The sequence below is a fragment of the Globicephala melas genome, chromosome 13, assembly GCF_963455315.2.
Source record: "Globicephala melas chromosome 13, mGloMel1.2, whole genome shotgun sequence".
Classification (NCBI taxonomy): domain Eukaryota; kingdom Metazoa; phylum Chordata; class Mammalia; order Artiodactyla; family Delphinidae; genus Globicephala; species Globicephala melas.
Window position 1 is genome coordinate 77,015,830 of NC_083326.1, and position 12,585 is coordinate 77,028,414.

At 38.5% G+C, this 12,585-nt stretch overlaps 1 protein-coding gene across 2 annotated transcripts in view; it reads right to left on the reverse strand.

The window, feature by feature from the left end:
- The window catches only part of MED13L (mediator complex subunit 13L), a 300,989-nt gene that overhangs the window by 19,505 nt on the left and 268,899 nt on the right, over window positions 1-12,585 (reverse strand). For both annotated transcript variants that reach the window (XM_030860441.3, XM_030860440.3), the window contains exons 18-25: window positions 10,281-10,460; window positions 9,441-9,664; window positions 7,365-7,557; window positions 6,252-6,678; window positions 5,444-5,663; window positions 3,981-4,169; window positions 388-611; window positions 55-197 (exon numbers count right to left, since the gene is read on the reverse strand). In XM_030860441.3, coding sequence (XP_030716301.1) covers window positions 55-197; window positions 388-611; window positions 3,981-4,169; window positions 5,444-5,663; window positions 6,252-6,678; window positions 7,365-7,557; window positions 9,441-9,664; window positions 10,281-10,460 — 1,800 coding nt within the window. The remainder of the gene's footprint in view (window positions 1-54; window positions 198-387; window positions 612-3,980; window positions 4,170-5,443; window positions 5,664-6,251; window positions 6,679-7,364; window positions 7,558-9,440; window positions 9,665-10,280; window positions 10,461-12,585) is intronic.

A 12,585-nucleotide genomic window follows, 5' to 3' on the forward strand; every position in this document is an offset into this window, starting at 1 on the left:
GTTAATGACATTAGCTCAGCCCTTTTCCTTTCCTTTGTTTCAGGAATTTCTCACCTTTAAGTTCCCCATGGCCAAGACGCCCAAGTCGCCCAATTACAACTCTCCAGGGCAGAGATGTCATTTGGACAATACCTATGCACCATTCCCATAACTTCTGTAGTCCAATTTTACGTGCAGATACTTTACTCCTCCGTGATCTAAAACAGACATGGAAAAGGGCCCCCAAATGAATCAAAGCTATCATTTAGTACGACAAAACCAAGAAAATTCCAAAGAACCCACCCACATGTTACCCACTGCATTTAGATAGGAAAGTTAGAAAGATCCATTATCTGAGAAAAGGCACAGCATCAATTTACACACACCATAAACACCAAGGCTCCTCACCTGTTTGGTAAAGCAATATTTACAATACATGTTTCTAATAATTCTCCATGGAGGTCAGTGCAGGAAGCCAAAAGCCAGCGCTGGTCGTGAGACAGACAATAGCCCACAAAGAGCACATTGTATTTCTGGCTCGCTTCACCAAATGTCTCTCCCAGCTCTGTCTGCTTGTCTTTGATTGGGGCCAATATAAAAGGAGGGGAGTAAAGCTGGATTGGGCTGGGCCGCTGAAATCAAAATCAAAATCAGTATCAGCACAAAGCCACTCCATGTTTACAACAAAATCCATACAGCACTGAGGGAAACCAACAGGGAGAAATGACAATAGATTGCTTCCCGACTAGTCCTATATATACAAATAATAATGATACAAAAAAAATTGTTTAAGGTAGGGAACCCAATCAAGCCAATTATTTCCTTATTAAAAGAAATTATTATTGGCCCAACTTCATTAGTCATTAGGAAAGCGGATTAAAACCACTACACACCCACCAGAATGTCTGAAATATAAAGGACAGAAAACATCAAGTATTGGTGAGAGTACAGGGCAATTAGAACTTTCACACATTGCTGGAGTATGATGTGCTTCGGAAAAGTATTTGACAACACCTGTAAAAGCTGAACAAACGCATACCCTCTGACCCCCCAAAATGCACATATATGTTTACAAAGGACAGGTATAAGCATGTTTACAACACTGTCAATCTTAATAGCTCCAAAGAGAAAATAACCTAAATAACCATCAACAGTAAAATGGATAATAAATTGTGACAAAGTTACACAAGCAGAATATTAAACAGCAGCAAAGAGAATGAAAAAAACTACTGCTACAAGCAACAAAATGGATGATTCTCAACACTGAGTAGAAGAAGCCAGGCGCAAAACACTGTAAATTATGATTCCATTTATATAAAGCCAAAAACAGGCAAAATTATGCTGTTATATGTTATAAGTCAGAATAGTGATTACCATTGGAGTGACTGGAAGGGACATTAGAGAGGTTCCTGGATGCTTGTTATGTTTTGTTTCTAGTGCTAGTTATGTAATATTTTTACTTAGTGGAAATTCATCAAGCAGTATACTTAAGACTGGGTACTTTTCAGTATGTATATTATACTTTATGATGTGTGTGTGTAAGTAATTAAAGAGATCAAAGTGTTAGCTGTTACCTAAGACAAGTATTTTAGATAAACTGTGATGAAATTTAACTGTCATCTTTGTTTCTAGCTTTATATACATTTCAATATTTAGTAAACTAAGGCAGGGGTCAGCAAACTTCTGTAAAGGATCAGACAGTAAATACTTTAGGCTTTATGAGTCTCTGTCACATAATCTTCTCTTTGTAAAAATGTAATAGTCATTCTTACCTAGCTGGTCATACAAATGCAGGCTGCAGGCTGGATTTAGCCCACAGAGTTGCCAACCCCTGAACTACATAGCGTAAGAAACAGTAATAATGGAATTACAGAATTTTAAACTTAAAAGAGACCTTGGAGATAAGTTAATCCAATTCCTTCATTTTAGGGATACTTATTCAACAACTTGCTCAAGTTTCAAAGCTAACCTTATCACTGATCCATTCACTCTCCACAGACCCGGAAATTCTACTCCTAGGTACTTACTAAGAAAACTGAAAACATATAGCCACACAAAAACTCATACACAAATGTTTAGAACAGGGTTAGTCACAATAGCCAAAAAGTGGAAAAATCCATACGCCCATCCACTAATAAATGGATAAACAAAATGTGGTCTATCCATATAATGGAACAGTACTTAGCCATAAAAAGAAATGAAGTACTGATACATGCTATGACATGGATGAACCTCGAAAACATTATGTTAAGTGAAAGAAGGCAGACATAAAACATTCTATATTGGAAGATTCCATTTACAAAAAACGTCCAGAACAGGCAACCCCACAGAGACACCAAGTAGAACAGTGGTTGCCAGGAGCTTGCATGAGACTGTGCCACTGCAGAAAATGAGAATTCCTGGAAGCAGGGGACTGGTGTCTTGTTCACCACTGCACAGTCGACACCTAATACAGTGTCTGGCACACGGTAGACACTCTGCTATAGTTGCTGAATGAAAGTACAAAATTCTAGCTGCAGACTGGGGGAGAGGCAGTATTTAGCAATTAGCCATTGCACCTTAATGCAAGTAAAAATTTATAAACCTCAGTAAATGTTCACAACATTTGGTTCTTACATTTTTAATTAAGTCAAATGATTGATTTCTCTCTTCCTGTTCCAAAGCAAAGGGAAAGAAAGAATATATTTTTTGTGATTTATTTTAATCTAAGCCTCACTATATATCTCATGAACTCTCATGGTGTTCTGCCAGTATGTTATATAATCTTTTAAAACATTACATAATGCCTCGGATCTTAATATAGGTAGTCAGCCTTTACTCTCTTCTCTGAAAATGCAGACTACTATTAGTTGTCATTTGAAATTGTGGTAACTTCTTACCGAAGCATAAGGAATGATTGCATCTGAATTGCAGAATGACCACAAGAGGTAAAAAACTAAAAGATTCAAAGTTTATAAAGAAAGGCATAAACTCAATTCCTGGACACAAATTTGAAACAAGTAGGAACATATTTATTTTTATTCCAGAAAAAGCTAGTAGTAAAGAAAACATATGACATGCTCACAAAAGTAAAAAATACAGACTCAAGAGAATAAACTAATCTAAAACTGCCAAAGATAGAAATTTTCTATAACCCCAGAGCGAATATAAGTTGTCAGCTAAGCAGTTTCCTCTCTTGGGACCAAGCTGACCTGAACCAAGTTACAACAAATGCAGTATTAAGTAGTGCGTCATTTTTTTAGTTTTCCACAAAAACTCACATTAACCAACTAAAATTAGCAATTTTTGGTGTTTTTAAGTTCTCTAATGGTGAAGAGGTGTTTGCTGGCCTTTATTAATGGGTAATTTTTCATGCAAAAGTTGTGGGAACTGATTTTTGAAGGCTTTGAGAGTTCTAAACACTGCCCTGTATATCTACCTTCAGGATAAGGTGATTAGTAAAACAAAGGAAGTGTACAACTTCTGTTTAAAACATGTTTTGCTTTGGTGTTTTAGAATTCCCCCTGAGGTACTTATCTGTGGGAAAAAGGTTTACAAAGATGAAGAGCAAAAGCGTTCATTTACATACAGAAGCACTGAGACAAGGGGAGGAGAAAGCATCAGAAAATGTGGGGCCTGTGCAGAGTAAACACATACACAGCGGCTGTTCCAAGGGAACAAAATGAGCTGGGGAAGGTGGAGAGTGATTTAAGACACAAATTAGCTTCAAACAATGATGAACAAAATAAATATAGGAAAACTGAACTTTCATAAGTAAAAGGGATAAGTGTATTGTTGCCTTAGGTCTTACATCAAAAAATGGCAAGAGTTTGCTTGCCTCTTTTCTCAAAAAATTATACAAGTTCAGAGAAGTATCTCCTCTATTTCAACTTAAGGATTAAAGAAACCTACCACTCTTATAATAAAGGTAGAAGACCAACCAAGCAAGCAACTCTCCTGGTTTGCATCTTTAGCATAAAAGTAGTCTTTTTGCAAATTTCTGCCCTGTTGCTGCTACCTACCTCTGGGTTCTTGAGAGTCATCTCAATGCTGGCGGCAGGCCCAAATCCTGTGAGGGATTTAATGTGTATCTGTGTAGGCAGAGGTCGCCTGCACTGGCAGTACACTGAAAATGCCATGGACTTCAAGTATTGAATGTAGAAAACTTGTTCATCCTTCATTGTCTGCAGCATGTACTGGCAAGGCACAATCTACAGACACAAATACAAATAAAACAAGAAATAGAGATCTAATATGCTAACAAGGCAGTTCGAAAATGAAATGGTATGAATTCTTTACTTGAATGGGGGATGCAACTTTAGTTTTAAAATACAGAAATGCCAAACATAGTATAATTCAATCTTAATTCCTTTCAGTGACATAAAGTCCTATATTCCAAATATACCAGCAATTTAAGAAGAGGTGTCACTCTGCTGGTCAAGTTACACTGTCACTTAGAAATTACCCTGTTCCCATTTTAGAGATAAATTATCAATTTATTGTTGCCATGCCCCTAAATTTAAAAACTTGCTTTTAAATATACTTCTCACTTTTGTAAGGTTATACGCATAGTATGCATGGCATCTTTGGAATTACTGTCTAGTCATCTGAGGCACAAACTTCAAATCAATGAAAAACTATCAACAAACTATACTGGTAGCTTTAATTTCAATTTTTTAATTCTATAATAGCTTGAGTTAAAGTGACAGAAAAACAAGAATCCAAACACCCAAGACATCATTTTTCACCTATTAAATTATAAATTTTTAAAAATTATTACACTATAAAACTGGCAAGGGTGCACTGAAAATGGGCATGCTCCTTCACTCCTGAAAGAAATGTAAATAACTATAACATTTTGAGAGAGGAATCTGGCATTATTTATCAGTATCTTTATCAAAGAATCCACTTTAAGAAATTACTTGAAATGTGAAAGACAGATTATACCTGAAGATGTTTATTATGGCTTTATTTATTTATTTATTAATTCATTTACTTATTTATTTATTGGTCATGCTGTGCAGCTTGTGGGACCTTAGTTCTCCGACCAGGGATTGAACCCAGGCCCCGGAATTGGAGGCACAGAGTCCCAACCACTGGACCACCTTATAGTTGTATTTGTAACAGTGAAAAGGTAAAAAAAAAAAAAAAAAGTAATTATATCTAACTGTACAGAAACAGTTACACATGGAAAATATGCAGTCTATAAAAAATATGCTGCTTGGTGAGAATTTTAAATAAGGTGGAAAAATATTCATGAATAACTTTAAGTACAAAAAGACTAAAAATTATGTGAAAAGTATGGTCAATTGTGTAAACAAACACAGAAAAAAGGCTAGAAAAACACCAAAATGCTAATAATGGCTGAATCTAAAAGGCAGAATTAAGAATACTTTTTTCTAATACATACAATTTTTTAAAAAATCATGAACCTGTTTACTTTCATAAAAACAACAATGTAAAAAATAAACTTGCAAATAGTTACCTGGAGAATGAAAGAATTTCTCATATGCTCAGGTAAATTATCCAGCATTTCTGTGTAGCAGCGCATCAAACTCAACAGCCAAAAATTTCCAGAAGTGGAGTCTTCCTCTGCGGTGTAAGTGAAGGGGTCCACCATGTAAATGACAACAGCTGGAGGGTAGGCTTGGCTGTCTGCAGAGTCAGGCTCCGTGGGAATTCCTATCCTCTCCCTTTCTGTAACACTGCAGAGAGAGTCACTTATGAGATGCACAACATAAATATAAATTATACAAAATAAATCAATTCCAGAGCACACTGACTCCTGGACAATGATTACAGATTAAATGCAACATTAATATGTACCAAAATGAAGGCAAACCAAATCAGTTAGCATCCAGATGGATGGAAAACAACAACATGCTCCTCTAAAATGAGATCTCTTTTTTTAACTCCCCCCCACCACACCGTGGCTTCATTCTACAAAGATGTTTTATAATGCTGTTACGTTAATAGTAAGAGCTTACTATTACTATTATCCATATATTATGTTCATATAATAAGAGTATTAACAGTAATATTAATTACATTAAGTATATTAATTAGTAAGTATATATTACCATTATACTAGTAATATAGTAAGTTTATAAGAAGTTCTCAAATTTCTTAACACTGAACTATAGACTGACAGTTGTTACTCTCGGGGGGGAAGAAGAGAAATACCACCCTTTACGAGGTTTAGAGACTCATGAAGTCGAGGGGGCTGGGGGTGCAGAGGAAGAGTAGACAAGGGGTCCGAGCTGAAGCCACTCGTCTTGGTCAGAGTACCGTACCTTTCCTGTCCATCCTGTGAGGGCTGAGAGGAGCTCTGCCCAGGCTCAGTGTCTCCACCACAGCCTATGTTCCCTTGCGTTCTCTCTGCAGAGCTGGCCCCAGCGCTGGGGTTCTGCGCTCCGACACTACCACTGAATCCTGAAGAAGAGGTAGTGCTTATCTGGTTAATAATGGGAGCAGAGGCAGATGTCGAGGCTGGTGGCACAGAGGAACCAGATGCGGAGCTACTTGCTGCCGGGTTCACAGAACTGCCATTGGAGGTGGGATTAAATGCACTGCCAGCTGAGGGGGCTGCCGATCCTGGATTTGAAGCTAAAGGCCCCGCATTCCCAGGTGTAGCTTGTCCCTGTGCTGCTGCTGGTGGGGTCTGGTACTTAGGTGGTATCAACAGGCTGCTGTCGAGCTGCAGAGTGGCTAGATAAGGTGCTGAAAGTGTACACGCAGAGAGGTGACTTTAGGGATGTTCTGCAGTGTCTGGCTGAAGCAGATATTTAGAATAGTCACTTTAAAAAAAATTATGCTTCCAGGTTGCATTACTCTATGACACCCAAAATGCTATCTCTACCACTGAACATAAGCTTCTATGTTCTGTAAATATGGAAATAAACATGGAGTTACTTATTATAAATTCTGGGGAAGAGCCTTATTTGGGGGGGGCGGGGGAGAGGAGAAAATCAGTCATTTGTAACATTTGCCTTTCAGACTGATTCCATACGCATTCACTGAAAACGGAGAGGCCGTATATTCTACAGCCATCATGGTATATTATGCTCCTATGTGCGTAAGGCTTATGTAAGCATCTAAGATTCTCTTGGGAATCTGGGTTAAAATAAAGCAGTTAATACCAAGTCATGCTGCTACATTTTCGAAATGTGGAGTAAATTAGATATGACTTCCTTAGGCTACTGTAAATAGCTTTTAAAGAATATACATGCACATAAAAATTAGCATTTAACTACTTAGAATGCAAAAATTAGACCTAAATAAATACAGTAATGGAACACTAACATTTCCCGAGACAAAAGAAGTATAATGTGGCATGTCTAATAGGGAGCAGGGGGAATGATTTGCTATTTCTCAAATTCTACTTTGCCAAATACATCCCCATTTACCTAGGTGATGGCGGCAAACTTGCGCATAAAGTTTGAGTCTGGAATGATTGTCACTCTCCTCGCTGCCCCACGGCTGGTTAAACCACTCGCTCACAAGCTCTTCCGCCAGCTTCTGCGCCACGGTCTTCCCCACGCGCATGATCCCGTCGCGCAGCACTTTGCAGATAGGCTTGTGCTGCCCAAGCCTACACATCTGATGGCACAAAACAGATCACCGTTTACAACAGGAACCACTCCTTCGTTCAGTACACATCGTTACCACAGAGATCCTTGACCATACACATGGAAGCATTTTCCTTTGTCTTTTAGCGTTACCACACGCAACCAAACCAACATTATATGCTGGTCCCTTCTGGTAATTATAATGTACCTGAAACTGTTCTCTGTCTCTCCAAAACCTGGACTAGGCTCTCTAAGGAAAATTGTTTCTTTTAAAGAAAAATGAATGTTTCTTCACCCCAACCACTTCCTCCAGCACAAGGGAAGATTGCTGAGCACTACCTGATTGCTAATGGTCAAATAAAGAATTAACCAGATTCCTGCCTACTTAGGCTGACTCAGACATATGTCCACTAAAACCTCTTAAGTAATCCCGACTTATGATGTTCTCCCATAAGATAACATTAAAATTTTATGGGCCATCTGTTACATTGTTACAGACATTTGGAGATCACCAATAGCAAAGGCCACGGAAACAGTGGATATGCTGATCACTTTTTAAAAGTAAATAGTTGTTTTAGCACAATGAGATTCTGTTACTGACGTGCAGGACATTAAATGGGTGCTTATGGCAGAGAATTAATATACCTGCACAAAGTAAGCTACCTAGCTACCTGTTCACCAGCAGAAGAGCCCATATTATTAGCCCTTACTAGAGTTGATGAACAGGAGGCTTACCAAGCCCCTGAAAATTCTCTAGTGTACACTCTTCTGAAGCAGGTACGCATTACTGCCAAAAGAGCAATCCTAAAATGATCTGGCAGTCCTTTTATGTTTTGGAACTTATGTTGAAAGCTGCACTCAAAAGTAAGGCTGGGCTTTAAGATTGCTTAGACAAGTTTTCTGTGTTAGGGTGATTATGATTTAATATTATTAGGCATCATGAACCAGGCACTGTTTAGAAATTACTGTATCCAAGGATTTCCTTCAGTGGCTTAATTGATGCCATTATCTCATACTTCAGCATCTTCTCACTTCTTGGTAGCAACATGTAAGTTTACTATTTTGTGTGTACTCATACACTTATAGATAGTGAATGTTCCGTTATGGAGTATTTTTGAAATTCAACTTGGCATCTTATTTAGCAAACACTTTTGTAATGCTTATAATATGCCTGTCGCAGCTCTAAATACTTTATAAATAGTAATTTCATTTATTCTTGTCAAATATAAAGATAACAGAAGTATAAGGTACAAAAACCTTATGTCTATGTACTTTAGCAGAAGAAATGTGGCACTAACTCTTCAAAGACAGACATGATTCTAATTTTTCAAAAGTAACAGGAATTTATGTACTAAATATATAAAATTATCTAAGTGGCTTATATATTACTATGGTTATCGCATTATTAATCTGTACCAAAATTTTAGTATTAAGATGAATGGAGTGTTAAATAAAACAGGGACATGAGTCATTAAACTTATTATGATTCAGAAATTTTCAAGCTAAACATTTTTATACTGTTTTCAGGAACTCCCCCCACCCACCCGCCCCGAGAGTAGATGTGCTTTCTTTTCATAAAGCTCATCTTCTGAACAACCACTAACCCCTGGTGAGTAATACTTTTAAACTTGAGCACATAAATGGGGAAAAAACAGCTGACGGGACTTTAAGATGGGTGGTAAGGCTGGTAGAGGAAAATCTTTAAATCTAATAAAATATAAAAGCTAAGATGGGAAAGCAATGTACTCCTTGAAAAACTTGCCAATGTAATCCTTTTCTTCATCCTCCAACTATGTGAAAATTTTCTTTGAGTCCTACTTTGAAAATATTTGTTCTTTAAAATTTAGTCATAACTAGAAACAACCTGAGGACTTGTATCATACAAACAATTTTCATCTTTCATATCCTTCTCACCTCATATACAGCGCTCAAGTCCCTGAAAAAAGTTTTGGCTCCTTCGAGCAAGGCCTCATTTTCTGGACACACCACAATATAGGCAACATCACGGTGGCCCCCGTATGGGTCCAACAACAGCCTCTCCCAAAATGGCAAGGAGAATGGCGAGATGGTGAGGAAGTCCTTGTCATAGCCTACCAGCAGAGTGGGGATGGGCAACGGCTCAGGAGATTCTTCAGAACCTAAAACAAGATTGCAGTTTAGGAAAGTGCTTCAGGGTCTGTTTCCCACAACCTCGACAACTGAGAATTCTCTGGTGCATTAGTCTTATTTCTGGCATCAGAAATTTTATTGTAGGTTGACATGATACTCTTAAAAGTACTCTTCAAATCCTCTAATTAAATGGCCCCTGATGAAGAACCTTAATTAAATGAGTCAGAACATGCTTATAAAGTTTCAGTAAGATCAGAGAGCAGACTAGAGCAGGTTAAAGTTAGTTTTCCAAACAGCACTATGTCATTTCCTTTAAGATAAGCACTATAATCCTGACTATGAAGAAGTTGACAGAACTAGTTCAGAAGTTCATCCAGATGAAAATGCAGTGAGGACCATGAAGATAAGGAGACCCTAACAAATGGTCTATTTAGGGATTATTTGCCCCACTGACCTTGATTATGCCAAAGACATTTAGAAAAATTATCTCCAAAACTGACTACTGGAAAACAGGCAGATTATAAAACTTAATAGTCAGGAGGAAAAAGGTTCTATTTTGTCAGTGAGGGAAGGACTTGACAGTAACTAAAGCTGCTTTTCATAGAACAAAAATCTGAAGGAATTTAAACAGGGGAAGGATTCTACCGTAGGTTCCCCGTCCTGCCATTTTGTGGAACTGCTGCCAGGTGAGTGGTCCCTGCACGTGCTGGATATTCTCCCAGGTCCTGCCCGTGCGCTTCTTCTGGATGGCGTCTTGGAGAAAGGGCTGCAGGGACAACAGCATACGGACCACATCTTGGGAGGAGAGCATGCTGATGTCCAGCACTGGAAGAGAAATGAAATGAAAAGGAAGGGAAATCATAAAGGGGGGCTGGCACACTCCTCTTCTTGCCATCATTGTGGACCTCAGTTATACTCCACGACAGAGACATCACTGGCAGCAGGGTCTACTTACAGTAGATTCTAAAATACCCGACTTAGGAGTCAAGAGGAAAGACAATCTTCTAAAGTAGAAGATAGTTTATCATTTATTATTGGAAATAATAAAAGGGAAAATAGTTTACTCTATATAAAAGAGGTTAACTACAGGACTGCCTAAAAGTGGAAAGGTAGATAGGCCTGACTTTTAAAAATCATACAGACTTGTTTCCAAGGTTGTTCTTAAGAAAAGAGAGCGGCAAAAATTTCTTAATTATTGTTTCTTACTTTTAGTTTCTTAATTACTTTTATTTACAAAAATCCATGTTTTGATTATATGATGAGTGGGAAAAAGGAACTTGAAGCTTTTAAAAACTTTAAAAACTGCTCTTAATGAAAATATTTTCACAAAATACAAAATGCATAAAGAGAAAGATGACCTTCTACACAGGCAGAGGCACATGAAAACAGGGCAGAGGCATTGACAGGCCTGAAATTCATCTGTACAGAGAGGAAGGTAGGAGATTCATGGTTTTAGAACATGTTCTTCCTGCAAGAGGGTTTCTTAACCTAGAATTTGAAAAACCTCTGAAACTCCACCCCAAACTGCATATGCATGCATGAGCATAGGTGTATTTTACCCCAAGGGAGAAGGTCCATAATGCTCCTCAAATTCTCAAAAAGATCTGAAGAAAGAACTACTTAAGCTGGAGATGGTCAGCTATGAATCTGCACAGCTGGGTTCCTAAAGACCTTTCATTCCTCTTGCTTTTCCAGCTGATTAGGAAAGTGGCATGGATGGAAATCTGTGGTTTATTTACCAACTAAATCGGAACCACAGGGTGCTTAAGGGGGTCTTAAGACATTTTTAGATGTGTCCCCACATCAAACACAGGCTGCAACTTGATGGCACAGAGTTTTTGTTATTCAATCTGGAACGAATTTCTCAGGAAATTTCATATGCAAATCTGGATTTCCAGCTTCTCTTGAAAAACTGGAAAACTGCCTGACAGCCCTGGGGCTGAGGCCATCATATTCCTGGATGACCACCACTTGGAGCCAAGGAGTAGCTGTCCCCTTCAGACAGTTCTTGACGCTCCCCCCGCGCCTCCCCCCACCCCAGCTGGCCTGAGACTGAAGCAGCATTTATCACCTTGATCTTCAAGCCTGTGCTTCTTTTCTTCTTATAGGAAAGGAAAAAGTAAAGTACTTCTTGTACCCATGGCTCTAACAGAAGTAGGAAAATGACACACCAAGAGAACCACAGGTTAGAGAAAAATAAAAGTAGAAGTAATTCTTTGTGAACTCTATTCCTGTGCATACAAAATAGAAAGTATGTTGCGAAACGACACAATTTAGGTCATTGCCTTTTGCAAACCTGGATCTTCACATCATTCATTTACATTATCTGTCTGGTAGTTTTAAGCATCTGAATTTGGAACCCACATCTCGCCTACAAAAAAATGTGCTATTCTTCATATCCAAAGATGCCACTACTGATCCACCCACACAGACTGCTTTTCTACCTGAAGGCCACTGTCTAGTAAAAGAAGCCACCTAAGATAATCACCCACAATTCTTTAGGGGCAAGACTTTAATTCATAAATTCATGCAGCAGACATTAATTAAAGGCCTGCTAAGTATAAGGTACTCTACTTAAACCTAAGCAGTTATAAGAATGAGTATAACCCTTGAAATACTTCCTCAGGAGTCTCCACCTCCAAGAAGTCTCCTTGCTTATCTAACCTTCTCCCCTGCAAGACTGACGACTATTCTGAAGCAGGGTCCATCTTTCTTTCACACATAGACTCCTCCAGCTTGGCCTCTGCTCCCACCTGTCTACAGAAACAGCTCTTACCATGGTCAAAAGACTGGTTTAATCCTTATCTTAAAAGCCTGGCTGAATCTGAATGCCTGTTGACCACGCTCTCGTTCATGAAACTTGGTTACATGGCAGAACTCAGTAAAGCTCTGTCCCAGGCCCTCCGCTCTTTCCATACAGTCCTCCTCCCCAGTGAGCTCTCCTCCTCCT